Source organism: Aulonocara sp. 'chitande type north' Nkhata Bay, linkage group LG8 (genome assembly GCF_057382095.1).
Source record: "Aulonocara sp. 'chitande type north' Nkhata Bay isolate Kocher_YH1m ecotype deep benthic linkage group LG8, A_spYH_male_GT1.1, whole genome shotgun sequence".
Taxonomy (NCBI): Eukaryota; Metazoa; Chordata; class Actinopteri; order Cichliformes; family Cichlidae; genus Aulonocara; species Aulonocara sp. 'chitande type north' Nkhata Bay.
In genome coordinates, this window is record NC_141351.1 from 20,666,542 (window position 1) to 20,693,419 (window position 26,878).

At 42.1% G+C, this 26,878-nt stretch overlaps 1 protein-coding gene across 12 annotated transcripts in view; it reads right to left on the reverse strand.

Annotated features, from left to right (window-relative positions):
• tanc2b (tetratricopeptide repeat, ankyrin repeat and coiled-coil containing 2b) overlaps positions 1 to 26,878 on the reverse strand; it is a 189,211-nt gene that overhangs the window by 33,640 nt on the left and 128,693 nt on the right. For 7 of the 12 annotated variants that reach the window (XM_086304201.1, XM_086304204.1, XM_086304200.1 and 4 more), the window contains 5 exons: positions 23,501 to 23,617; positions 13,331 to 13,479; positions 7,370 to 7,553; positions 5,944 to 6,192; positions 24 to 155 (listed from right to left, as the gene is read on the reverse strand). In XM_086304201.1, the coding sequence (XP_086160327.1) occupies positions 24 to 155; positions 5,944 to 6,192; positions 7,370 to 7,553; positions 13,331 to 13,479; positions 23,501 to 23,617 (831 nt within the window). Of the gene's footprint in view, positions 1 to 23; positions 156 to 5,943; positions 6,193 to 7,369; positions 7,554 to 13,330; positions 13,480 to 13,783; positions 14,027 to 22,746; positions 22,928 to 23,500; positions 23,618 to 26,878 lie in introns of those variants that run through there. The other 5 variants (XM_086304206.1, XM_086304210.1, XM_086304207.1 and 2 more) reach the window with 4 other exon arrangements.

Sequence of the window (26,878 nt, forward strand, 5' to 3'; positions counted from 1 at the left end):
CTTTACTCTGGCTTATTGCTCACCTCTCAGATCCTGCCCGGAGCGACCCGGCCCGCAGGTGGTGCTCTGTCTGGGCATGCGCAGCGAGGTGCGTAATGGAGTGTGCCTCTGCTCATCCAGGTATGCTAGATCCTCCAGGTGGGCCGAACTGGTAGCTGTGTGTTTGTGTGTGTGAGGCAGAGGGGAGACAGAGAGGAATGTTTTAAGAGTGAGAGGAAGAAAAAAAAAAAACAGTACTGTCAGCACACATGTGCATTCAGAGACTACAATAACCAAACCACACAAACACAGGCACACACACACTTAAGGTGGCAAAGGTTCATGTCATTGTCCTGAGGCAGCTGTCAGGCTTCTGCTCTTCCACTTGCCGACTCCTACAGGAAAGAGAAAGCCAGCCCTACATGGTTATGTCCTAAAATTCCCTCTTCTCTGTGTCTGTCACGCGGCACGGAGACAGATGCCATCCGGCCCCTCTCAGGATTAATTAGCTCAGTAGACAAATGTCTTATTCATGGAGTGAACACCGTCTGACGCTGGCTGCTGATTGTTCACACCACACTGTGTCTTCAGGGCCAACACTCGGAACCACTGAATGTTAAATGAGATTAGGTGCCGTCAGTGTGAGTAAGCACACAGATTCCCCGTCACACCTGAACCCCTCGGTTCAGTAAGAGGTGAGAGCGGGGAAAGACGAGGCAAATGCAGAAAGGATTAAAGGGACTTAATCGAGAGGTTGGTGGTTCCTTGACAGATGAGCGCCGAGTTGCCAAGTCACCACGTCACCGCGACATGCAGATTTTAAACACGGAAACAATTCAGCCAGATGGCCTGAAACACTTCACATGATGGAAGTGCACCTGTAGACTCAACCAAGAACGTCTTCCGCAAGCTTTGATGGATAAACGCAGATGGACAACAATTTTGTAATTTCCTGTCATTTTGCACTCCTGAATACATTTGGTCTGCTCTTCCCATCTGTAATCCCAGACCTCAGCAGTAACCTCGGTGTGTACATCATGATCAACAGAATGGGTTTCAGTATTAGTAATCCAGAAAAAAATAAAGCAGCGCTCCGAAATTTGTCTTTCACGCAATACCTGAAGTTTTCAAATTCCTTGAAAATTCAAATTCAAGGAGTTGGAGAGAGGTGTGACCGAAAATCCATGGCTCTTCTCAGTTCTGTCGTCTGCCTCTCTCTCTCTCTGCAGGCGTTCTAAAAACTAAGGCATGGTAAATCTCAGAGGAGCAGGCCTCTAAGCCCGGCACCTCTCGCCTGTGTAACACTCACCAGCACCTCAGCACTGATCCATGTCCTGTCCTTGGTTCAAAGCGTGGCTTCTGTGCCACTGGAGTTAAGCTTAGTCGAGTGCAGAGCATGTGTACTGGCTGTGTTTGTGTGTTGCTGACTGCCTGAGTCACCCCAGCCATGGACCCAAAAAACGAGCCACATGGGTTTCCCAAAATGGAGGGAAAATGGCAGCTGAGAATGCCGAAGCCTCAGCCCTGGCTGAATTGGGAGGTGCTGGCCATCCAACTAGGCTAAAAGCAAGGGCAGTGGAGCCATTAATTTCCTGCAAAACCAAGGAAGAATGACTCAGGCCTACAGGGCTGAAAAGTCTCTTTTTTCCTTTTCAACTGTGTTTGAATGCGAGGACTCAAATCCGTGTGCTCATCGTCTCTATCTGCAATGCAGCAGGCTGCTGGGGATCACATTCACAGTTCTCGTGCCAGTGCGCTAAGACTACACGGATAGTGAAAAGAAAAAGAGAGGGGAAAAAAACCCAAGTGTGGAACAGTGAGAGAATGGAAGGTGTAGCAAAAAAAGTGAGAAAAATGTTGAACTCTGCAACAGGGAGCTTTGGGTAATGACAGCCACATCAGACACTTCCTGTTTATAAGAGCGACAAACGGCATAAACGCACACACGCTCACACACACATTCGCAAAGACCAGGTGGGCTGCTATCCAGAGCCAGTATCAGCCAGGAAGTCGACTACTCATCACAGATATGAGGTAGCTGCTGGAGCTCTGTATGCCTCGCTGTTCTCCTCTCATCTACCAGAGAGATGACTTGCAATGATAAATAATGGAGGTAGAGGTATTTAAACAATAATTCTGGGTGTTAAAACACCATGTATCTAAGCAGACTAAAGCCAGAAAGGAAATTAGGAAAAGAAATGAAAGAAAAAGGAAATCAATGTAGACTGTGCATCCCCCAAATGAAAAACGTTATCTCAAGTGAGCCGTTACCTTAATTTAGTGAATTTGGAGACTAAAGAGCGAGTCTTCTCTCTGAGAATGAATATCACAGTTCCCCAGGCAGTTATATCTGTTGGTGCTAGATTCTTGAGACGTCTATGTATTCTTGTAAATACATAGTAAATTACGTCATTAACACCTGCAGATTCCACAGTATTTGCATCACTAATCTGGCAACTTCAGGTGTAGACCTTCATTGGTTAGTTACAACAAAAAGTTTGATGTATGTAGACTTAGAAAAATAACACCTACACCCAGTGGTAACCTTTAAGACCGTAGTTCCTTAAATGGCCACTAGAGGCTGACTCTGAAACTGAGTCAATCTCCACAAACTCCCATGTTAAAAAAGCTTTAAGTTTTAAAAGAACAAAACAAAAAAGCCTAACATTAAGTTTTACAGTGGCCCGATTACATTAGTGTCTAAATAATGAGGTGAATTGACATACAGGCAATAACGTTTTTACTCATGCCCATTAGGCTGTTAATTATTTCCAGGTTTCAAACATGACTGAATTCACATGGGTAATATGAGGTAAAACTTCGCTTTGGATTTGTGTGAATGAAGGAGGGATTTCAAGTTATCATGTAGCCACAGCACGAATTGAACACAATGGCTGAATTATCGTCAGCTGTAGTCACCGGGCTGAAAATCGCGGCGTGTTTGTGGCGTTGGTGCTTATTACAGCATTTTACATTCGATTGGTTGGCAAAATTATGGCACTGAAAAAATACTTTTGAACGATACAAAATTGGGCTTTTTAAAATGATAGTCTATGGTGATTGCCTGGCTTTTGGCGCAAGAGACCACTGGAGAAACTTAAACTGGAATGAAACTACTTCCAGGGTGGTTTAATTTTTTTATCCCTGAAGGTTGCCACTCGAATTTCCTGCTTTGCTGGAAATTCAAACAATTTGTTTAACACATGCCGGTGTCGCGCTGCTCAGCGCATCATTTCATGCCGCATTACAGTCGGTTGGTTTGTAGATGTAGGTCACAGCAGAAGTCACATTGTGAGGTATTAAATTACTGTCATTATCTGAATTTTGTCCCAGGCTATCTTTGGTCACAAGGCTTTTAAAAACAGTCAGAACTGAATCTGTGCCCTGTGGGCACTGAACGAAGATATCACCATCAGTCTTTTACATTTCATCATCCTCTCTACATGTGGCCATAGTACACAGTACATAGCAAATAAAAACAAAACTTTTTTTCATTTCGCCTTGGTTAAAAGAGCTAAGTGATTTTTTTAACCTTAGACTAGAAATATTTTGCCTGGAAACATATTTGCCATTAGTGTAACAAATGTCTGAGTTTTGTGTCCCAGTTCAATTTTCCTGTTTCACAAATAAAGGACAAGTAATAGTGGCTAAGAGCTTGCCTACGTACAACTCTGCATATCCTCATGTTGATTATGCTAATAAGCTATATTAGGCTGTTTATGCTAGGCTAAAAAATTCAATTCTATTGAAAGCTTATTAGCATAATCAACACCAGGATATGCAGAGTTGTACGTAGACAAGCTCTTAGCCACTATTACTTGTCCTTTATTTGTGAAACAGGAAATAAATACATGTAATAACAAGTAAGATTATATTTATAATTAATTAATCATCCCTATTGTTAATTTTTTTTTTTTTAATTTTTAAATAAAAACCAAAACCGTATCCCTAAAAACTACAAGATTCCTAAATCAACGTGGCAGTATCGTCGATTCCACTGTTTTCATTGGACTTCTACAACAAATCAGCGAGGTGAGAAGGATCTAGGATCTAACAAAGGCCATCTAGTGTCAATGTGGGAAATGTTAGCCTTCTTTTTTCAAGCCTAAACAACAGTGGTCAGGAGTTCCCACCGTGCGGTTTAACCATTTTCACTCTCCTTCTGTTCAATTTTTGTTTGTAAGTCCTCCAGTTTTACAATTTACTCAATACTTGTCTTAATCATCATGACGTGTGAACGGACAAAAAAAATCTTGGTTTTGGTTTCTCCTTCCTCCATATCTATCCTCAGCTCTACCAACGCACTGACTTCATTAGGTAATAGAGTAGCCCCCTCCCTTCTCTCTTTCCTCCCCAGTCGCCTTCTGCTCTCGCTCCGTATCGCTCTCCCTCTCTCCCCGCACATCAAAGCGAGTCTCTGTCACTCTTGGGGATAGAAACGGTTAATGCCTGGGGCTTTGATGTTCCACTGCTGTGTGAGCCCAGCCAATCCTCAGCCTGTGCTTGCCTCCCATCCCTACATCATCTAATAATTCTTTGTGGAGGAGAGGCAGAGCGAGAAAGAGAGATTATGATTACTCCCTTTCACTCCTCTTCCACATGTATCCATCTCCCACTACTCAATATGGAATTCCTGTTCCTGACGAACACAAATGCCATCAGACAAATCATATGCTCTTTTCCCTTTTTTTTTTTATTCTTCCCTCGCTCACACCTTTTCTACTCTCTCCATTTTATATTTTGCATCATCTGCAGCTTGTATCATATCTTTTAAGCCGTATCTAGCCCACTCAGTCTCTTTTGAAGATCTGACTATTGCGGGGCGGAGATGAGATCGAGGATGAATCTCTAAACCCGACAGTGTCTCTGCGCTGCCAGACAGAGTCAAACAGCAGAACATGACCAGCATAAAGAGAGGGTCATAGCTGCAGTGACAGGCCTTGTCAGGCATATTACAGTGTTTAGTGAAATATATAAGAGAGTCTGCACGCATGTACTCTTTTTCCAGGAGGAGTAGGTGAAGGTATAACAGAGCTCATCGTCTGTAACAGCCTCTCTGATGAGAACAATATTACAATCAGGCCCGTTAGGGCAGCCTCTGTGTTATAAAACTGACATTTTTTCCTAAAATATTTACTGTTATGTTCGGGAGCTTTTCAAGGCCAAAAAACCCCAATATCAACAAGGCCTCTGTTAGCGATACAAATGCCAGTTTCTCCTGTGTAATATTCTTCCAGCCGCAGTATGTTATTCTGCAGATGCTCCCTTTCCCACACTGTATTATTCTGCTGCATGGTTTCAATCTACACCAGAGGGCTGTGAGAGTTTAACAAAATACCAGCATGGATTTACACTTGCCCAAAATTTCAACATAACCCCATGACAGCTAGAAATTGGAGCAGTTTTCTCCCAAAAATGAAGGAGAAATGTAATCAAATCAAAGCACATGTGAGCTACTCTTATGAATAAACCAAATTTTAGGGAACTGCAGGAGAAATGTAGTTGAGACCTCAGTTTTTAAGTTACTCTGAAATGAAAGAAGAACCCCCACAAGGCTACAGATACTCAAACAACCTTTTGTGGTACAATAAAAATACAGGTTATGTCATGCAAATTAGCCTGCAAGACGCTAAATATTTATATATTTAGGGCCTTTGCGATCACAAAAAATTAGCAAAATAATTCAAAAGGGGAGGATTACAGTTTGTCCTGTAGGACAACAAGCATGGGAAGAGAGGCTGAAAGGAGTGAAGAGGAAGCAAGTAAGAAGTCAGAAATAGGGCGTGACATGGCTAAACACCAGCAGCTCAATCCAATTTTGCCAGAAAAGGCTCCCTAGCTTGGCAAAATTTGTATGCTGCATGGTCGTTCGCCTGTAAATAACCATATTTTTGGCTTCCTGGACAAATACCTTTTTTAAAAAACTTTCACAGTTGAGGGATGGGGAAAGAGAAAGGGACTCACCAGCCACAGAATTAGGGCGGGGCATGAGGTACAGAGGGATGGAGTGGGCAGAATGGGAGGACATGCTCTCCAGGTTTCGCTCAGGGATTTTGTTGAGGCTGTAGGTGGAGGCGGTCATGTTTTCATCCACCCTGTATAGGAACGAGTCCATGCCTGATTTCTGAGACTGCCACAGTTTCAGGTTTCCCCGCGAGCCTTCGCCGTATTTGCTGCCTCGCTCCATGTTCTCCGAATAGCTGGTCAGAGTTGCTGCAACACAAACAATGACACAGTCTTTTAGATCATTTCTTTTGTTTTAGACACTGGGTTTGTTTGAGTTTCTTTTGTCATCTTTTCACCCACCCAGCCCATCTGCTTTCACATTTATTTGCTGTTGTTCTGAATCAATGGTATGTTGATGCAATGCTTTCCTCATCAAACTGCAGGTGTTCACCATTGTTGCCAGGAAACAATGACGGCACCTGCTTCGACTTTTGCCTCGCACCAGAGAGCATTTCGGCGCTCCTGATTCCTTTCAATTGATGCATAAATGCCACAGATGATGGCGAGGTATCAAGCTGCTTCCAGTTGGTGTAAAGACCAGGAAAGGACCTTCGCTGTACTGGGAACTGATCACAGACCAGATCAAAGAAGACTTTTGGACAGTACCTTGCTCGGGTCTGGATATGGCATTCAGAATGACCATTTTTCTTTTTGTTGGTCATGACTCAGATTTAAATCAAACTGTTTTGCACAATTCAAAATATCATTTTACGATTTTTGGCTTTAGCACACAATCAGAGTTGTACAGAGTGGTTTGGAAATGCACAGGCCCGTTTTCCCACTGTTGGAACTCTCAGGCGTACTTTCTTTAGTTTTGTTTTTGTGGCAACCCTGCATTCCTTTTACCTTGGATACCTTGTAAAGGCATTTAAGTGATGTCTCTCCTGAACTGACTGCATTTCAGTAGTAGTAGTGGGGAAAACAAAATTTGTTTTGCTTTCTATACACAACAATACAGCATAATGTCTGTTTATTGATCTTAAAAACACTACCACAGAACAATCACAGACAAAGCCTAGTCAGCGCCCTGTATATGGCTAATTCAACAAGTAACAAATACAAATCAGTAATGTACAGAACAGATTTACTAAGGTTTGCGTGCACTGCTACCATCTCAGATTATGAAATTAGGTTTGGTGGGGTTTATTCCAGCTCAGATTTCCAACATCCCACCTCAAACGGAAAGCAGCATTATTTCCTGGGTGAAATGTAGTACCTACTCCGGGGTAGATACCTCCACCATAAACCCAAGATAAACCCCCTAAGATACGATATCATATTGTAACTCAAGTTTCTTTGGGGTTTGTTGCTTCTTCTTTCTGTATTCATGAATGTACTCATGTTCATTACGGGCGTTTTATGTGAATCAGCACGCAGATCTCACCGATAATCCCGCTGTCCCTGCTCTCCAGTGTCGAGGTGGGACTAGTGACAGAACCGTAGGCGCAGTCCCTGTTGCCAGCCTGGCCGGGCATGGCAGGGGGGAGGGTTGAGCAGGGGCTGCCTGCAGGTGGGGAGGCAGTGCTGCTGGTCAGGGTGGAACACGGGCTGATCCTCTGGTTCTGGCCCTAGGATGGACACAAATAAACACAGTTTTAAAGATTTTTTTGGCTCCCACAGCTCCATTAGCACACATGGGTATTAATGGCAAAAGTACAGCGTTTGAACTTTTAAAATGTGACTCATATGAAGGAAAATGCCATTCCAATACTGCAGTTTTCAAAAGCTCAGCCCCCTGCTGATCCTCTTAGTCCTTCTCCCACATGTATACAAACACATATAATACTAACTCATAATATGCTCCATTTCTCTACAAGATACACTTGAAGAAGTTTTAACAATTAGGCCACGTTGCATAACTAACGAAAATTGCAAATGTACAGCATGTTTACAAACACAAATACACTCAACACTCCTGGCAGTTGCATTTAAAAATACTTAATAATGGTACCTTCACTACAGCCAATACATTTTACAAGTAGCATATGTACTGTATACAGTGATGTGGTTTCTTTTCAGAAAACAATAGAGAGATTCAGTGTTACATTTTAACACTAATACTAACTTTAACTTGCATTTATAGATCCATAGAAACCCCTATTTTCATGCACATTTTCCTCTTCTTTGCCATAACTACAATCTTATATGTAGTATAAATGTATAGTATTTTCAGTCCTGGCACTTTCCAGGCACCCTGGAGTGACTCTATTCGATGTCAGCTCGGGTTAGGAGACAATCGACCACGGGCGACAAAATATAAACACTCTGCTGCATCCAATCAGCAGCTGCTCTGAACACCCACTGTCACGGTCCTGGGTCTCCTGACCCAGCGTTTTTAGTTCTTTGTGATTTTTGTATTATTGTACTTGTGTGTGATTTATTCTATGGCTTCTAGTTTTGATCCCTTGCCCTTCATGTCTCTCTGTGTCCCCTCTGTTCTGTGTAATTGTGTGTCTTTGCATGTTTGAGTTTCTTGTTTTCTGTCACTCTGCATTGTGCATTATGTTCTCATGGTTGGTTTTTTGTTACTCTCTCTAGTCTAGTCTCTTGTGTTCCCAGCTGAGTATTTCCCTGTGTATTTTGGTTCTTAGACCTCTGCCTTATGGTTTATGTCTCTCTATTTCTTAGTTGCTGTCTCCACTGTGTCAAGTTCGCGTCTCTGTGTGATACTTCCTGTTTTACTTTGATGGTCCGTGTCTCATGTGAATGCGTCCTGCTTTGCTTGTCTCGTCAGTCCTGATTTCTCCCAGCTGTGCCCTCCTTCTGTGTCTCATTCCCCTCGTTACTTCCCAGTGTATTTAAACCCTGTGTTTCTCTGAGTCAGTGTCGCGTCGTCCCTCATGCTGTGTGGATCTCCCTGTGTGTCTCTCTGTGAGTTTTCCAAGTTCCCAGTTTAGATTAGTTTGTATGTTTTTTCCCTGCCAGCAAATAAAGCTGAGTTTTGAGTTCACCTCCCTGAGTCTGTGAGTCCTGCACTTTGGGTCCAACTCCTGCCTGCCGCACAGCGATTCATGACACCCACAGATGTACTCTTGTGCAAAACACATAACCTGCCCAAATTTATAGGATACAAGCATGCAACAGTCACAGAAAAACAAGCAAGCCAAGTAACCACGTATTTGCGTCAGTCACTGAAAGGCACACACGGAAATCTCTCCTAAGCACAGACAGAAAAGAGGGGTGAAGTGGCGCTCAGGGCAAAATCTGGTCTAGTTTAATTTGCAGGAGGAAGTCTGAAGGGACACACCAAGCAAATACATTTTAGATTAGCCAACAGACATCCAGAGTCAGGAGTAATGCTGTAGCTAAATGATTATTTTCAGTATTGATTAATCTGCCAATTATCTGTTGACGGCCTCCTGAGCTTGGAGATGAGAACAGGGTGACAATTAATCGCAGGATTGTTGGTTTGATCCTCAGGTCCACTTGTCCACTTGTCAACATGTCCTTGGGAGAGACACTAATCTACTGATTGCTCCAAATAACCAAGCAACTGCTTATTATCTATTCGAGTGGGTGAATGAGAGACAATGTGGCCCTTTGATTTGACTAGCACTGCACAAATGTAGTCCGTTCGCCATTATTTTTGTGATAAAGTCTTCTTATTACACAAACACATGAAAACTTTTATCTAAACGCTGCCGATTAACTGATAAGTTGAAAAATTGTTGTAGTTGTAATTCCTTATTTTTAAGAAAAGCAGCAAACCCTCACACTTGAAAACCTGGAACCATTGAACACTCATATGTTTTCACAATAAACAACTACTCACCTCAACAATACACACACTGCAGAGTACTACTAGATTAGTGGGATAACTGTGACACCTGTAAACACACTTCCACTTTAAGTAAATGCCCTCTGGCTGACACTAAACAGTGTTTCTGTGCCTGCGGAATAACAATTTGTCAACCAGTATTTCAGTCACCGCTGCCCTCTGCTGTCTTCATGGATGAGACCGCTCAAGTGTCATGTTTACAAGAGCTTGACCCCGATGTAACCAAACATCCACACCAGCAGACAAATCTTCAACCCTGCGTGCGCTCAACCACGCCGCAGTTCTATCAGCTCAGATAACGAACGCAGCCTTCTGTAGGTTTGACCTTAAATGTCGCGTGTGGATTGGATTGAACTTGGAGAGCACTGCATCTATTTAGGGAGCGAGAGCACGCGAGTATGAAAGGCAATTAACTGCACCCTCTGCAAGTTGAGGTCACCTTGTTCTATCAGCTGGCGAGGTCTTGCAGCAGCTATTGTAGGAAGTCAAACATGTTAAATGGCAATTTTTTTATAATGATCACTGAATTATAAACGCCCAGCATACCAAAGATCACCTTAAAAATGCCAAAAAGGAGAATTTATGCATTATAGAGGGAGACCCAAAGAAAAACAAACAAAGAATCTTGAATTGACTTCTGCAACAACAAAGATGTTTGCAAGAAAACGAACACACAGTTTTTTGTTTTTTAAATATTGATATTGTGTTCACTGATAAGCCTTTAGAGCCATGTAGCACTTTATTTTCTTCCTTTTTCTGACAGAAGCTGCGTTATTACATCATTTGTCCAGCAGGGTGGCTGGAGAAATGTATCAGAGTAGTATCAGAGCCATTATTTCCCATTATATGTCAAGTGTAACCCCACCAGGGCTACTATGTCAGCCATTTGAGGCCGAGACCATCACCATAGACGCCCATGTGAAAACGCCCAACTTTGAAGCAGCAGATTTTAAAATTTATTGAAGGGTCTCGACATTATAAATATAAAGAACCTTGAGAAAACTGTTGGTGTGATTTGAAGATATATAAAGAAAATTAAAAAATTGAAGGTAGCGGTATCCTACCAATATCTGGATGGCATATGAATGTATGTTTTTTATCTTGAGCTAATATTTTTTTGCCCTATCAACAGAGATGGGCGCGTTACTGTAATCTGATTACTTTTTTCAATTAACGAGTAAAGTAAGGGATTACTATTGCAAAAACGGTAATTAGATTACTGTTACTTTCCCGTAGGAACGCTGCGTTACTGCGTTACTAAAACCGTGATTTTTTGCGAGAATGTCTCACGACAGTGACGTAAGCGAGTGCGCCGTTAGTGACAACAGCTCTGTGCAGATCAACAATGGATCACATATCGATTGTGGGAGAGAGTATGAGCGTGCAGCGTTTAAAGCGTGGAAGTACTGACCTTACTTTGAGTTTGATTCCATAAAAAGTGACAAAAACATTAGCGTCCATTGTGCGTGGGAAGAAAACTTCTTTTTACAGCGAAAAAACCCCCTAAACTTCCAAGCAAGCACCGAGTGCGCAACGGGAAACTCACAGAGAAAGTCGCAGATTCTTCAACTGACCGCGGCACACCTGCACCAGGGTAAACCTCCGCCTACCCCACTCCTGCTTTACAGGTGAAAATAGAGCAACAGGACCGCTGAGTCTTTGACTTTATTTATTTTCTGCTGTGTTTTACTTGCATCTATTTGAAAGAGTGAGTGTAAACACAAAAAATATTTTATTTTATGTGCTGGAATGTGCAGAAAATAGCTTTAAATGTTAAACTAATTTATTCAAGTCAGAGAATGTTGCATATAATTAAATTTTTGCTTGATGCATAAAGTTAAAAGATTAAAACTGATAAACAAGTTAAAAAAAGAGACTTTTCCATTTGATTACATTTTGTATGATGGATTATGCAGAAAAAGTAGAATTGGGCTGAAAGATCTATCGCTTTATCACCTATTCAGGTTGTAAATCGTGTTTTTAAAAAGTAACTAAGTAACTAAGTAATTAATTACTTTTGAAAATAAGTAATCAGTAAAGTAACGGGATTACTTTTTTGGGGAAGTAATCAGTAATTAGTTACTGATTACTTTTTTCAAGTAACTTGACCAACACTGCCTATCAAAACATGCACACCTCCTTTGAATTATACACTTTTATCTTCAGTCACCGTCTCAGACATGAATTAGAATCACTTAATGAACATTTAGAAATTGGCTTTGAAACGATATTACTTATATTATGTTGCACTTACGTGGTTATTATTACTTTAACAGTAGTTTTCTGTATGTTTATGGTTACATCAAGATCTGCTAATCCCTAACTCTGCATATTTTTGTTGTCTTGTGGAGGGCAAAGTGTCAAACCCCTGAATTACTGCACTAACCAAAGTCCATTAAAATCTAGTAAATCCCAAGCAAATGAGAAGAATTACAACAAAAGCCCACTCTTTTATCTGCTAATAGATGGTGTCTCGAGGCAATTCTTGTCATTTTTGGTGGTTAATGAATCAAACAAAATTGCAATCCAGAGAACAGTATTTGGGGCAGATATCTAAAACAATAAGTTTGTACTGTGTGCACGATGCAGCGGGATGCTCGTGTGAGTCACGTCTCTAAAAAGAGCCGCTTGAATAAACCTCTCTCAATTTATACACCCCCACTGCTACAGCAGCGCTCACATCAAGCACAGGCAGTCCATCAGTCTAATCGCTTATCCACACTGTTTCAGAGCGAACACATACCTATGCCTGCCTTGAATGCTTCAGCAACAGGTTAGCCCCTTGTACCCCCCCTCCCCGTCCCACCCTGTTTCTCTTTCGCTGCCTCTCCGCGGCAACTGTTTTTCCTTGCACAGTTTGGAAAATTCATACCTGTCAAATTAGGTTTAGGTAGAGATACCAGGGCATCTGCTGCTGAGCTTAGAGCAAGTCTCTTGTGCCAGGAGCTGTTTGTTGCACAACTGACAAATTCACAAATAGAAAGGTTACGGCGCAGGAGCAAAACATTAAGTCTAACCTGCCGCGTGTCGGCTCAAGAAACTTCCTTTGAATAATCTAGAAATAATCTAAATAAGGAAAAAAATAATCATATTTGTTTTATAAAAAGCTAATTAGGCAGGAGGATATCTGACACTTGATGGAGAGGCACTGGTAATCTCAGAATCTAAAGCACTCTGGCACATGAGGGCAATTTACTGAAAATTCCTTTGATCTGGCTACCCTGACTTCCAAAGATCTGTCAAAACTGACTGTAAACACGAATATTATGAAGATAAATGTCAAAACAGATCGAATCAGATGTGTTTGTTCAAGTTTCCAAGTGCGATCGCTCACAATGCAAATGTGTGAAAATCACATAGCTTACAAGACAGATTCGACTGTTTGACTCAGATATAGATTAGGATAAATAGAATGAAAGTCTGTAGCTATGACAAGTATTTACTGGGTTAATCTGAGAGAAGGCTTCTTATCAAATTCACACTGCGTGCATCACGTGATGAACTCTATCATCAGGGAAAAAGTGCAGATCGCTGAGAATAGTTTAAAAAAAAGCATATTTCTGGTACCTGTCTCGCCTCGGGTTCCTCCATGCTGTACTGGGTACCGGCTGGCCCCTCGCTCAGTTTGTCTCCGAGAAGGAAACCCAGGCGCGTCATCAATGTGTTGGCTGCCTCATCCACGGACGGAGGGGGGCCCAGCTCCTGGCTTGACTCCCCTGTGGAGGCAGATAGACACAAGGAGGAGGAGGCAGGAGATGGGGGAGAGCAAAAAGAAGAGAACGGAACGGGAGAATGTGTGTCAGTGGTGGGCAGAAAACTGAACAGCAGCTTATTTTGCCACAAGAAAAAAAACAAAAAAAACCCAAAACCTTACAACATTTCATTTTTTATATATCCATAATCTCTTTACCTAGAAACACACAGTACACTTGTTACACTCCCTTTGAATAAACTACAGCCCTGACTACACACCTGGACACACAGCACCTGCACGCAGGAAAAGAAAACGAAGCACCCTACCAGAGTTCTCCCATAGCTCAGAGCTGTGCATTACTAACACATTCCCCAACAGCCGGACTTTTCGGTTGAGGTATCTCCTTACATAAACTCCAAAATCCCCTCAGCCACAACAACAAAAACAGTTTTCAACTGTTTACAAAAAGCTGCCTTCCACAGCGACTAGCAGTAGGCTCCCATACCGACGACAGCTCCTTCCGCACCACTCATCACCACTACGGCTCGAGTGACGTAATGAAATACGCCCTTCACCTGCGTGTGTGTGAGTGAGTGAGAGAGAGAGATCGAGAGAGAAAGAGGTGTGTGCCTTTTCAAGACAAAGCGTGCATGTCCACATCCTTACTCCTATTTACAGAGACTCCTGGGACTAAAGAGAGCAAAGAAAACACCCGGGTGAGCCTGCATGATGATCAGATGATCAAAACCACAAACACACACAAACACACCCCCAGAGCGGAGGGATTTCAGTTGCCAACTTTACAATAGGACCCATTTAAAAATCCCTTAAAGACCTCATCCCGTCACCCAGTTGCCTGGTTACCCCCCACCCATAACAAACCCTAACCAGTGGTATCATGTTTTTCAATCACACTTGGCCCTAGAGGTGCCTACTAGATCAGTTTCACATTATTCACTGGAGTGCCACTCGCAGAGCTCAAGGTTGTGTTAATTACTCACCCTGCACAAAAAAGTGACTGGTGGCTAAATTCAAACAGCTGTAATTGGACATATAAGCCTCTGAATTGGCCCAGACATCAATGTTATTGAAGCCAACAGCACAAGATGGTTGGTTTTTTAAAAAAAAACAGCTCGAGGCAGAGTGTGGTTTTTTTTTCCCCCCTCAGTTTTCCAGCAGGGCTGGTCAAACCAGACTGGCAGGTAGTTACACGAAACTCTGACTGACAGCCATTAAACAGTCCAAGCCGCCACGCCACCTCTCTGAAGACGGACAGCTTGTCTACAGCCTGTGTCCTCTCACTCGTCAGTTCGAAGTCACACACACACACACAGACGGGCAATCTAAAGCCCGGGCTCCCCTCTCCATTTGCTCATGGGCGGAAAAGGCAGAACACTGTCAGGTTCCTCATTAGATTGACTCCAAGACAGTGTGAGCAAGTAAAGAAGCTGGGTGCCTTCTGACGGAGGGAAAAAAAACCTTTGAATCAAATGGGGACGACATGGGTGCAGTGCTTCAATAAAAAAAACACACACAGCAGCAACCAATAATGAGGTAATCAGAGCATACATTAGGTCCGAAACAAGCTAATTATGTATGAGTTTTAACGAGATGGTGATGGCTTTATGGAGCAGAGTGCATTCCTCCAAGGTCAGTGAATCCATGGGTTTCCCTTGAGGAAGTGTCCATTAATGGAGAAGATGTAGCTGGGGTAAACGTCCTACCTCCTCACCGCTAATACCACAGGAGGACGGCTGAGATGCACTTGGATTGATTCATAGTTTTCAGACACATGACTACAGCAGAGCTCTGGGTTGTGTTGGTATAAGCTAACCACAAACCTGTGAATTTTTCATCAATTTCAAGCCACGACTAGAAAGATAAAAACATCTAAAAAGAAGAAAAACAAAATATGTGTGAAAAAACTGAATGTTTTGGACCCTTTTGATCTGTATACAGCATGCACAGCAGTACTTCAATCACTAAAAACAGCCCCGGGTTCCTGCCAGAGCTCCACTTTTGCCGTGTTTTACACATACCTTATTGGGAATCTTTTCGTTAAAGCATAAAAGTTTACACAGTTATGTAAATTTTCAATTTGGAGTGGTCAATATATCTGCTGTGTTGAAGGTAAAGGAGAAGAAGGTAAGTGCTGACTGGTTAATTTCAACTTACAAGTGATGTTTATCGATAAGTGGGGTCATTTTAGTCAACATTTCGGCAGATTACCAACAAAACAGCAGCATCTTTGATAGATTGTATGAAATAATTTTAATCAAATGCAATTAGATTAAATTTATAGGACAACAACAGGTTGGTTTTCGCTTTGGTTTATCCAATGTAATAACTATCATGCCGAGGAACATCTTATTTTGCTGGAAAATAGTCTTTGTGTCACTCACTGGGTTGCATTGTTCTATGTCTGAAACCTAGAACTGGGCATTTTTGTTGCTGCCATCTTTTCTTTTTGAAACCAGTCACCATGAGTGAAGGATACAAAAAGCTTTACCACCATACAGTAGCACGTTGCTAATCATAATGAGGATATGCTGATTTACCGTTCTCGACACTGTTGGGTACCAAAATTTACAAAATGAAGATCATGCTGCATTTGAACAAGATGTGAAACTAGTGAGTAAGATGCTAAACTCATACTAAGGACAACAATCAAGGGAACAGAGGTATACAAAACCTCTTTTTGCAACTAGGAGCGCCCTCTTCTGGTTGTCCTTTTTATACCTGGGAGCCTTGTCCATCTTTTATATACAGTGTATCGTTTTTCCCTAATGATGTGATATCCCATGAAGACCATGAACAGAAGAAACCTACATGAAAAGTAAAGCAAATCATCTATCCATACAGACAGCATGTCATTTCTATGTATTAGCTGCTGTCTTTGCACCAGTCTGAACACTGAGCCACCGAAGGCTTCCCAGTTGACAGACTGGTAGTAGTAAGGAGTGAATATATTAGCAGTCATTAGTCAACTGCTCCCGTAGGTGGTGTGGTGGGGGGTTGGGGCGTGATCGTGATCATGATCAAACATGGGCTCTGTCTGCCTGTGTTAACTTGTGTTCTTTCACTCGTCTCTTTGAATGCTACTCTCTCCCTCACAATCCCCTCTGTTCCCTTTAGTTCTTCTTACTATAGCGTCTGTGTAGCAGCCAGCTGTTGGCCAACCCTGTGCAGGAGCGAGCAGTTTGTCTAGGTTTCTTTTGATGTGGTAACAAAATCTCTAATCTGGATGCCCGAGCCCACAGTGAGTCCCTTGAGCGAACCATAGGCAATCCCTTTGTACATCTTTAAACTCTCCCACTCTAAAAATATGACAGCAGAGTCAAACATATGGCCAAGGCCCAGATTTTTGGCAGTGACGACAATCACAGAGCTGTCAAACTCGAAACAAAAATACCATACCATCTGAATCCTTCTTAAAGCTACCTGTTCTTGTAGCTACTGTAAGGGAGCTACAATCAAAGGGAATATATTATCATAATGTAGGGGTTGTATGTACTGATTTGCTTCTATTTATAGCCCTACCTTTTGTTCTTTAAATACACATTATGACAGTCACATGGTGCCGAAGTCACTGCAAGCAAACATCTAGATCACTTCAAAGCCAGACGCCAAACACACGGCTAAAGGAACTTCAGGCGCTTTTCGTCAGTGTAACATCTTAATAAATATAAAATAAAATTTGCCCAACATCAAAACACATATATGCATATATATATATATATATATATATATATATTAGGGGTGCAACGATATTCGTATCGATATTGAACCGTTCGATACAGTGCTTTCGGTTCGGTACGCATATGTATCGAACAATACAACATTTGTAATTTATTTTATCAATTTTCCTTCTGACGATGCTGTCTGTGTGGAGCGCTCAGTGAATCTGCGTTCGACTACTCCGCCTAGGCTGCACTGTCGAGCGCAGATCCACTGAGCGCTCAACACAGACAGCATAGTCAGAAGGAAGAGCGCAGGGCAAGCTAGCGAGACAGAAGTTAAGCTCTCCTTGCAACAAGCAAATTGAACCTCATTCAGATCTGGCGTTTGGAATTATTTTGGTTTTCATGTGACGTATGACCCTGAAGGTAAGCGAGTCATGGACTAAAGTAAAACAGTATGTTGGATGTGCCATGCAATGCTCAATTACATTGGTGTGAACTAGTGTGTTAGCGCAGTTAGCTCGTTAAGGTGTTGGCCGTCTAGCCCCATGCACGGAGCGATCGGCGGTAGCTCGTTAACGGAGATTTGCCGTGTTGTGGCGTTAAGGTCATTTCAACGAGATTAACCTGAAAGCACTAGTGGGAACACAACGAATATGACTGCACATTTACGCCGACATCATCCTAGTGCAAAGACAAAAACAACAAGCATGCTACTAACTTTAGCCGAGTCATTTAGACAGCTGTTAGCACATGATTCTCCTTATGCTGCTGAGAATATAGCCCAGAAGAAGCGGATAGTATAGCTTTTATTTTGGAAAGAGCCATTTCTCTGTAATAAACTCTCTTTTCCAAAGATGATGTGATTCCTCAATCAGATACAGGGCTCGCAATATCGCTAGCCCGACGTCCCGGAGCTAGCGATTTTTTCAGTCGGGCTACCAAAATCTATCTCTTCCCTGCCCGTCGGGCTATTGTAGGAAAAATATATGTCAATGCTTTTGCATTCTTTCGGAAATGTAGCTGGGTAATTATGTCATTGGCATCGGTGAGCCACTGTCAATATGTGACATATTGAAGTCGCGTTTGAATTTGCGCTTGTTTTTTGCTTTCACTTTGCAATCGTGTGAACTGTGTATAGAGAGTGACAGCACTGATCTGTGAGTGATGATAATTTGTGCACCAATTCCTCTGACATCGTCTTATTAATCGTTAGCTTACTATGCAAACATGACAAGTGAAATCTCCCGCAGCAAGCTTAAACATGTGAGAGGTTGATCGTGCAGAGAATCGCTGAGCTTATGTGAGTGAGTGTGTAAAAGCATTTCAGTTCTGCTGAGCCAAATAAGACAGGTCAGGGTGAAGAAGTGACAGCCAAAGAAAAGCTTACCACAAAACGGAAAAGTTATGACAAATCAGACTATAAGGCAAAAAGAAAGTGCAGCTTTATGGTTTCATGGACAAAAGAATCTCTGTGGCTGCGATATGACGAGCTAAATAACCAGGGCTGCACATAAGTGGTCCGCAGGTGCGCATTCGCTGTCAAAATAAAAAACACGCACAAGGGTTAGGGTTAAATTTAAAAACTGTACTTTTGAGTTAAAATATATATTTATAATTTTAATAAATGACAAATTAAAAATGCATGAACATTTTTTTGTATCGAAAAAATATCGAACCGTGACACCAAAGTATCGAACCGAACCGAACCGTGAATTTTGTGTATCGTTGCACCCCTAATATATATATATATATATATATATATATATATAAATGCAGACTTCTCTCTATTGGATTCCTGAGCTGCGAAGGAGACAGATGGTTGCCATGGCAACTATCTTTGCGCGCAGCTAGGAATGTGTTTCTGTGCGAGCGCATCTGTTTCTCCCTGGCCGTCCATGGATCTGCCCTCGCGCACCGACGGTGAGCCAGAGAGAGCAGGAGAAGCATGTGTGCTGCAAGCAGGGGACTGGACCGGACAGGAGAGGGTATAAATAGGCCTGAGTAGCAGGTGAGATAACACATAGCATTTGGTGGCTCCTATTTCACCTCTACCTGGGAGCAGTAACTTCAAGGTTCTCGAAAAGTAAGCCATCACATTTTTAAAAAGAAAAAGTTAAATACGCAAGGTTCAAAGATAAATTTACCTGAAGAGGACGTGGCACTGATTGAAAAACGAGGTTAAAGTGGTGTTTGCAATTTTACTTTACGGCTTTGGGGAGGAAAAGAAAGCTTGAATAATACAAGTAGTGAAACGTATAGACAAAGACACCTGAAAATCCAGGAATGTAGGGCTAATCAAGAGATCAGAGGAATGAATCTCACATTCTTGATGTGCACAGCTGTGATCTTATCTATGCATAAACACTGCATCTCAGGGCACTGGATTTCAGGATTTGATGATATAACGTAGATGTAAGTAGTATAATCAAGCTATATAGAACTTGCACTTTAGGAACAGCATTAGTTGCATTTAGTTTTGGCAAAGGTTGAAATCACAGAAAAAGTACCACAGTGGATCTTTATGAGTTATTTTATTTGGCAGAATAACAAAAAATATCTGTAAACTAGATATTAAAATAAACTATATTTGATAATAATACAATCTATTATTTGTTTAATGACTGTAGCGTTATGCTGTTGAAGCAGACTCAAAAATTTAATTTAATATTTCCACCCCCCCCCCCCCCCCCCCTCCTGCCTGCGGTGCTAGTTATCCATTTAGATTGTTCTGGTGTGAGTTGCCCAATTTTGGAGATATCAGCTGCAGAGGTGCTGCCTTCTCTTCAGTGTAATTGCAGTAAATGGCTCTTGCCTAGTGGTGCTCAAAGAACAACCCCCCCCCCCAAAAAAAGGGAAATGCTCTTTCCAGAAATAGTAACCCGTTTATTAAAAACAATCCACAAACATTGTTGTCTCCGAGACACCCGCCAACCATGTAAATGTCCAGTGTCCAATTTGATAACGCACCAATGATGAAAGGCTCATGGTTATGACAGTCTGACAGGATGTAATCATCAATGAGCTGTAATGTTAGAGAGCTGCATGAGTCCTTTGGTTGGCGGATAAAGACAGTAGAACAAAATAGTTCCCATACGAAACTTGTTTTTTTGTTTTGTTTTCTGTGTTGGGTGACTGGGTCATGAAACATGAATTTAAAAAAAAAAAGAACATCGCTTTCCCTTGAATACAGTAAAACCACATAGTGCTTGCCTTGAGTCAAAGGAAAGCAGAGAAAAGAAAAATTCAGCAGAGATTTTTACAGCAGATAACTCCAAAAATTGGCAACTCACAACAAGACAGTTGAAGAAATGGCTTTAAAGACCTGAAGCTAAAGACGTCCAACTGAAATTAAACCGCATGTTTTTGTCTGCTATTACAAACGTACACTCACCTGCCGCTCAGATGTACCTGTTTAACTGCTCCATCAATGCAAATATCCAATCAGCCAGTGACATGACAGCAACTCAATGCATTTGGGTATACAGACAAAGTCAATCAGTGATCTGCTGAAGTTCAAACTGAGCATCAGAAAGGAGAAAAGGGGGATCTGACTACTTCAGGAATTACTGATCTGCTGGGATTTTCCCCGCATACCTATACTAGGATTTACAGACAACAGTCCCAAAAAAGAGAAAATATTGAGTGAGCACTGAGACCACAGTGTACACATCTTCTTCCATGACACAAAGCTCAAATCATGTCAAACTGGTTTGTTGAAGATAACAAGTTCACTATGATAACACCAATTTCTTCATGACTTTAATAGAGTAACATTAGTTCTTTCCAATTATATGAGAATAAGTCTCTATTCAGTCAAATTAAAAAGTACATAAACCACAAAAGATGCATTGGCTGAATGTTAAAAGCCTTCACAGCCAACACTTATGCTCAATTAACTTCAGGCATCAGATTTAGTACAAGGTCACAGACCAGATCTGTTGTTTACATCTTAAACTACATTCACGCCATTCTTCCTTATCACCGTTTGGCATTAAATCTAAACAATCTGCTGGAATCCTGCAGCTCATTTCTTTTGGTTCTGCACCTGACTCTAAATTTTTTGTTGAGATTTATTCACATCCCCCCTTAATATACTAAGTCAGTTGAGTAGTTTATCAGTCCAATACAAATAAGTGCGTTTTTAACGTCTGGGGCAAAGAAATCTTTCTATATTTTAAAATTTGACTCACAGATAATAACTTTAACAGATAATTCACACAGCTCAAAGAAGTTAAACGTTTGCCTATAACATTGTTCAAAATACAAAGCAAGCGCATGTTGAAGTGGACGCTAATTATCTGTTCACCTTTTGGTTTTTTCATCCCTTCCTACTTCCCCTCACATGGGAAGGGTGGAGAGGGAAGTGGCACGTAATGTTTTGTCTTTTGCTCCTCTCTGTTCATTGAACACAACTGAGAAATGCATGTGACCTGGCATGCATATGCAAGCACTGACATTAAATCTATAATACCCCCGATTGTAATTTTAATTGCAAAAAGGAGTGACACAATGGAGGATTTTATCTGTAGCGTCTGCCCCCAGTCTGGAGAATTACCTTTAAGAAGGTTGAACTCTAACATCATTAGAAAGGCTTTCACTCCACGGTTTAAGGAGGCTGGCTGGTGGGGAGTTTTACAAGACGTCTCACAAAATATTTGCAAACAATATTTATGGCACCACAAATATCTTTGTAGGCCACATAAAAAAAATCAACTGATGCCTCACTTCCTCCACTCAAAAGACAGTGTCAGCAGCAGAGTGTGGACTAGCATGTGATCAGATGTTTAAGTCACCACCCTGCTGCTAGACACGCCAAGGAGACCTTGTTAAGAGCTAACATGTCCATCTGTCCACCGGGGAGGTGCAACTCCTCACCTCTCGTGAAAACTCATCTTAGGCTTCCCAGTTCCGCTCCAGTTCACGTTTTATCAACTCTTTTCCTGCCCCAATGGAAGGCAAGGCAAGTTTATTTATATAGCGCAATTCAACAGCAAGGTGATTCAAAGTGCTTTACAGAGACATTAAAAAACAAAAACAAATAAAAAGCATGATTTAAAATGGAAAAAAGGAAAGGAACAGTAGATAAAATCAGTAGTTAAAATGTAAGTTTCAAAATTTAAGCTTAAAAGCAAAACAGTGCGAATTTGGTGCTTTATTCAAATGCAGCTGAGAACAGGTGAGTCTTCAACCTGGATTTAAATAAACTGAGTGTTTCAGCTGATCTGAGGCTTTCTGGGAGTTTGTTCGAGATATATAGAGCATAAAAGCTGAATGCAGCTTCTCCATGTCTGGTTCTGACTCTGGGAACTGATAAAAAACCGGATCCAGATGACGTGAGGGATCTGGAAGGTTCATACTGGGTCAGAAAGCAGAGATTACCATGTTATCCCTGAAATGTCACACCTATTGCCGCTCATAACAACTGCTATTTACCAGCCGCCTGACTTAATGCAAAAATAAAGCCAGGGTCAACAGTTTTTCATCCATGAAATTCAAAAGCAAGCCAGGAGCCAGAATCAAAGGGTTTATCCTTAAGTAATACACTATTCAGACCATATAATGTGTAGTATGACAGCAATAAATATATAATCTACTATATCACCTACTTAGAATTCCCATTGAGCAGAAAGTCAGCAGAAGAGGCTCACAGACGGAGAAGGCTGGTAGCACACTTTCAAACATTTTCCGCCTAAATAAGTCCAGTTAAGCCTCGAGGCTTTCCATCACCATTTCTCATGTGTACATCCAGCCCTGGGTTCTCCTATTCCACCACAGGTTGAGCCAAAAAGACAGGGCAGGAAGCTAGCACTGCATTTCTCAATGGCAACAGGAAAAGGAGAAGCAAGATGAGAAAGCAGATATACCAGAACCAGATCTGAGCACAGCACTATCCTCAGGTGACCCGTTTTAAAGTCCTTCTGAGCGAGGAAGACGAAGAGACAAGGGAGGAGGATAGACGGGGTTTGATGGGGATAGACTGGGAGGGGAGGGAGGGAAGGGGAGGGGTGGGGATGTGGACTGTCCGCAGGATTACCGAGAAAAAGCCGACTGCAAAGTTAACGGAAAACAGCGGTGGCACCTAACCGAGCTATCCGCCCGAAAAGCAGACCGGGGTGAGAAAGCAGCGAGACAGGATTAGAGAGACAGAGAGGGAGGAGGCAATGAGGATGGACACTGCAGGCCCCAGCAAAGCTTTTTCATTAATAACCTTAGCAATGTTTTACAGCAGCCAGCAGCAGCAGAATACCCCGAAAACTGATCATCGTCTGTGAAACCAGGGAGGCACAGAGAAGAACCAATGAGCAAAAAATAAATAAATAAACAACACACAAAATTAGGGATGAGCTGGCCAAAACTTACCAGGGCAGTATGTGTCCAGGTCTGGATTCTTGGCAGTGGTGGAGGTGTGTGTAGGGGAGCCAAGCTCTGATTGTGGAATGCGAGGGCTCTCCACAAACTTTGCTTTCCGCAGAGGGGCTGGGAGCAGAAAGCATAGACACACACACACACACCCAGAAGGAGACAACACGTGCACACACGTGCACACAGAGAGACACACACATAAATCAGGGAGATGGAAGAAGAAAAGAAAGAGAGGAGTGACAGGGACAGGACAGAAAGGGAGGAAAGTCAGAGAGCTTACAGCATGAACTTAAAGCAGCACACTGATAAAATGAAAACATCCTGAAGGCTTTCTTACACCTTGTGTTTGCCTCGGGTCAGATAAAGCAAACACATGAGTAAATAAGCAACGTGAGCAATCAGGTACCTCGCTAGGGCGAACCAATACACCTGCAAAACATCCGCCCACCACTGAAATGCAAGAATACCAGGAAGCAAAAAAAAGAAAAGAAGAAAAGCTAAATAAATAAAAAGTTTGTTGCGTCTGTTTGTCCAGTGTCAAAAATCACACCAAGAATGCAAATGAGATCCATTTTGGGAATGTCCTCGCGCCCGACTCAGCCACAGCGTCTGAGACATCAAATGAGAAAATCAGAGATTCACAGAAAGCCGGGGGTGGTGGCTGTGTATGATCCTTTCATGGGTTCTTGGTCACGGCACACAGATTGTGAGCACCGTTACCCAGTTCAGCTTACAGTGTCATGAGTCCATACATTGTGGTGTTCTTAAAAAAATAGTTTTATGACGCACATAAAAGGCAAAGTCATTGTACTGATAAACACACACAGGCTACATACCCTGGAAGAAATGCAAAAAGAAGAAAACCTTTGCGATCCATTCAGTGGCATTTGTTTGCAAGGATGTTGTTGTTAAAATCACCGAGTGTGATGACTCTCCACAGCAAGAATAATGAGACCATAAGGCTTCCTGCACTCGCTCTGCTTTTTAATGTTCTGTCAATTAGCACTAAAATGCTAAGCCTGCTTACGCTGAATATCTGGCTAATATACCACACAAATGGAGACTAAAAAAAGAAAAAACAACCCAATACAATCCAATACAGAAATGACTTCCCCTCCTCCTCTGTTATATTCATAAACAGGAGGAACCAGACTATATTTCCCCCTTTTTTTTGTCCTCACTATGGAAATAACTTCTATGACGAACTTGGAGTCATGCCCAGCTGTGAGAAAGAAAAAAGAAATCAGCCAATATCAACTAAATTGTGCATAAGACTCATTTGTTTAATCTATTATCTTTATTTTCTGTACTGGTGTGGGTTTGAGATGGGCAGCAACTAAGCATAATTTACCCTTAATTGACTAATCTGGTTAAATAGGGGTTTAAAATAGATTATACTGTATGTCGCAACCATTACTGTTACGGGTGAGCACACACGTCCAAAGCTATCTGGTGCAGAAATACTGTGCAGGACCAAAGTGCGGTGAGCAGGAAGTCATGAGCAGCAGTTGGAACATATGTTCAAGCAACAGCGAGTGCAAAACCAGAATAGATTCTTCACCACTTTTGTTTAGGGCTCGTGTTACAGCTAATGTCAGGATAATGTATGTGTGTGTGTGTAATGGGTGGGGAGGAGAGCTTTAATCCCTTTGCCTACATACTGTTGAGCACAGTACAGTGGTACAGATGGTCGATGTAAAATGCGTAACATACAGCGAGAAAGTTCAAGCATCCTCACAGGCTGTACAGACTTGTAAACATGCCATTTTCAAAACAAGCTTTATTTTCAGTCTTTAGCTTTTAAACTCTGCGTCTTTGTTCAAATATCTTTTTCAATGTTATTCTTTTTCCACTAACTATATATATATATATTATATACTTTTTAAAATCAGAGCGCACCATCAAATCAATTCGATTCTGGTCAGTTAGGTAGCAGAGGGGGGTGTTAGTCAGTTTCTGCTGCTTTGGTGTTAATTACGTTAACAACAGGTGCACTAGAGGGGCACCAATGAGACAACCCCCAAAAGAACGGTTTTACAGGTGGATGGCACCGACGGTTTTTGGGTTTCTTTTGACCGTTTTTTTCCCCATTCGTTTTAAATTTGGCTAGGTCAGTGTCACTACTGGTAGCATGCAGGGGTGGCTGGACCCAGCACCTCGTCCAGGATGGCACATAAATGCATGCCAATGCCAGAAGGTTTTCTGTGAATCCCACCACAGTGTCAAGAGCAAGAAGGAGTGCTCAAGAGCATGAGCATGAGCTCCCTGCCTGACATCGTGGAGCCAGATTAGCATTTCCCATACACTACCAGAATTGATAAATCCACCACTGGCGCACTCTTCTTTTCACAGATGAGAGAGGTTCACTCTGAGCATATGAGACAGATGTGAAAGAGTCTGCGGGCACTGTGGAGAACTTCATGCTGCCTGTAGCATCGTTCAACATAACTGGTTTGGTTGTGGGTCTAGGGAGGCATATCTATGGAGGGACATACAGATCTCTAGAGGCTAGGCAGCAGCACCCTGACTCCCATTAGGTATTGGGATAAAATCCTTGGACCTATAATCAGAACTACACTAATGCAGTAGGTCCTGAGTTCCTTATGGTGCATGACAATACCTTATGTGGAGGGAGTATGCAGGCAGTCCCTGAAGGATGAAAGAATTGATACCACTGACTCTCCCCCAAACTCTGCCTGACCACAATCCAATAGAACACCTCTGGGACACATCAGATGCTGCCAGGTTTCACCTCAGACTGTCCAGGAGCTCAGAGCCCCTGTCCAAACTGGGAGGAGAGCCCCCAGGACACTGTCATCTCATTAGGAGCATGCCCTGATCTTGTCAGGCATGCATACAAGCATGTAGGGGCCATACAAACTACTTAGCACCACTTTGAGTTACTGCAATGAAATGCTACAAAGTTGCTAATGCTCTGCTGACTCGATAACTGCAGATTTCCAAAGCTCCTCTAGCATTAACATCTGTATAGAAACTGCACCAGGAGCTTCATGGCATGGATTTTCATGGCTGAGCAGCTCCTCTCAGTGAAATGTGCAGGTGGTCCATACCTTCCATTTAGTTTTCATGCAGTGTAGATATTATCTTAAAACCCTGCAAGAACTTTTTCTGTTTTAATTCAAGTATCACATTACATATTCCATCGTTGGAATATTCCTACTCGCTCTACAGCATTGTGTAAAATATGCAAGCAAACATGAAAAAGGAAGAATATTTAATTTCATTGTTAATTTCTGTTCCTCAGAGGTGTTCAGTACAGCAGACGCGTTACTCTAATTTTAAACATTGTTGGTGGAAACTGCTTTAAGGCTACTTCACCTGTAATGACAATGCATGTTGTACGTTTTAATTAAC